The 1,776-nt window shown below is 34.6% G+C and overlaps 1 protein-coding gene across 1 annotated transcript in view; it reads right to left on the bottom strand.

The window, feature by feature from the left end:
* LOC111365660 (N-acetylglucosaminyl-phosphatidylinositol biosynthetic protein gpi1-like) overlaps positions 1-1,776 on the bottom strand; it is a 20,514-nt gene that overhangs the window by 2,607 nt on the left and 16,131 nt on the right. Inside the window, exons 5-6 of the mRNA XM_022986200.1 lie at positions 1,480-1,695; positions 20-465 (exon numbers count right to left, since the gene is read on the bottom strand). Of these exons, the coding sequence (XP_022841968.1) occupies positions 20-465; positions 1,480-1,695 (662 nt within the window). The remainder of the gene's footprint in view (positions 1-19; positions 466-1,479; positions 1,696-1,776) is intronic.

Genomic DNA, 1,776 nt, shown 5'->3' with positions numbered 1-1,776 from the left:
AAAGAATATTCATAAATACAGCTCAAGGCCTTACCCAAGGTCAAATAGTTGCTGTGAAGAAATGAAACCAAGACACTGGATTTACTGCCACTAGTATCAGTTGTTTTTTGCAACTTCCCACTGGGTGAACTAGTTCTTGCCGGAGATCTGATCTCTGAGTAATTAATGGCAGTTTGTTCACAAGATAAAATTTCAAACCAAATCCCAGATGGAAATCTTTTCTTCCTGACTGACCAAAGAAATACATTGGCATACGGAGTGGCGTGAATTAAAGATATAGCAACCTCAACAACCATGCAGATAAAGCTCACGGCTGTTTTCAAAATGGTGAAGAAAATATAAAATGCAGATGTGGTTGGTAGTAGAAGTAGAAGTAGGGTAAACAGAAGAGAGCCAACTACATGTTGCTCCACACTGTAGTCATAGCTATCTAATCTCTGACGTAATGAATTCCATTTCTTGCCCCTGCAATAAATTTAGTGATGCTATGAGTGGATGAAACCATCAGAAAATCATAATATCTCCAAGTTATATAGATATTCAAGGTCAACTCAAATTGAGAAATTCTCAAGCAGTCATGAATATCTGCACTAATAGCGCAAGCAAAAGTTTATAATAAATAAAACCCAATATAGATAAAGCGATTGAATTAATTGATATATCAGTGATTCAGTATGCTCTCCAGATATGAACTGAACATGTTAAACAATGCTCTTATTCTCTTTTAGAACGTGATCAGAAACACAGAGTTATTCTTCTGGTATCCTTTGATATCCTTCTTCATGATATCAAAACCCTTGAGCAAAATCCAGGAGGATATTGCAGATATCATGCCCAAACCTAGTATCTCAAAACATAGACTTCTTCCTTTTCTTTTGGTTTCCTTGTAGTGAAGCCTTCACAAGTAACTACCTGTAAGCCAAGCTCCTTTCTAGTTCATATATTTTTAGGGCTAACAAAGTTTATAGATCATGGGGAGAAAAAGTGGGCGACGATTTTTTAGACATTTGTCTCATTGTAGGAGCAATTTTTCATAAAACTTAAGATTAAGGCTCTACAAATCATTCTTCATGCTCCAAATAATTTTCTCGATGATGATCAACTTGTGAGACTTTTCCACCATATTATCTTCCGTTTAACCAAATATCTTAATCTTTTATACTCTTGAAAGAATTACTGAACAAATTTTTGGGGCCAGACACTACCCAAAATCCTTTCATTAACTTAAACTGCTTTTACAATAGGACAAAAACAATGGTCGTTATCAAGACAAGATTCAATGGAATACAATTTTTCAGATGCCATTTTGCTCACAAGTTTTAGAATTTGCCTCAACATTCAAAATTGCTATAAACCTGGATGCAGCCTTAACCACAATGGCAATATAATAAAAAACGAAAAACTTCAACATCTTTAAGCTAAACAATTTATTATCAACACATGAATGAAGATTGTCAATTAGAATTAGATGGATTTTACCTGAAAAGGCGCCACAAAGCTGCTATCGCCTGTATCTGCTGTGAATAGACAAGTGAAAGAAACATGTGAAGAGTCCAAACATGAGTGGTAACTAGTGATATTACATCAATTATCAAAGCTGCTGCCACTGTTGAAAAAAGAAGAATCCCACATATATCAAGTCCTTTTATAAAATGAATGAAGACGAAGCCCATAAAAAACCAAAAGGTAGACCATTGTTGATGATTTAAAGATTTAATGTTGTCACTTTTGTTGCCATTTTGTTTTTGTAATTGTTTAAGTTCAAGTCAGCCAAGT

Source organism: Olea europaea, chromosome 17 (genome assembly GCF_002742605.1).
Source record: "Olea europaea var. sylvestris chromosome 17, O_europaea_v1, whole genome shotgun sequence".
In the NCBI taxonomy this organism is placed as follows: Eukaryota; Viridiplantae; Streptophyta; class Magnoliopsida; order Lamiales; family Oleaceae; genus Olea; species Olea europaea.
This window is presented reverse-complemented; position numbering and strand designations above follow the sequence as displayed.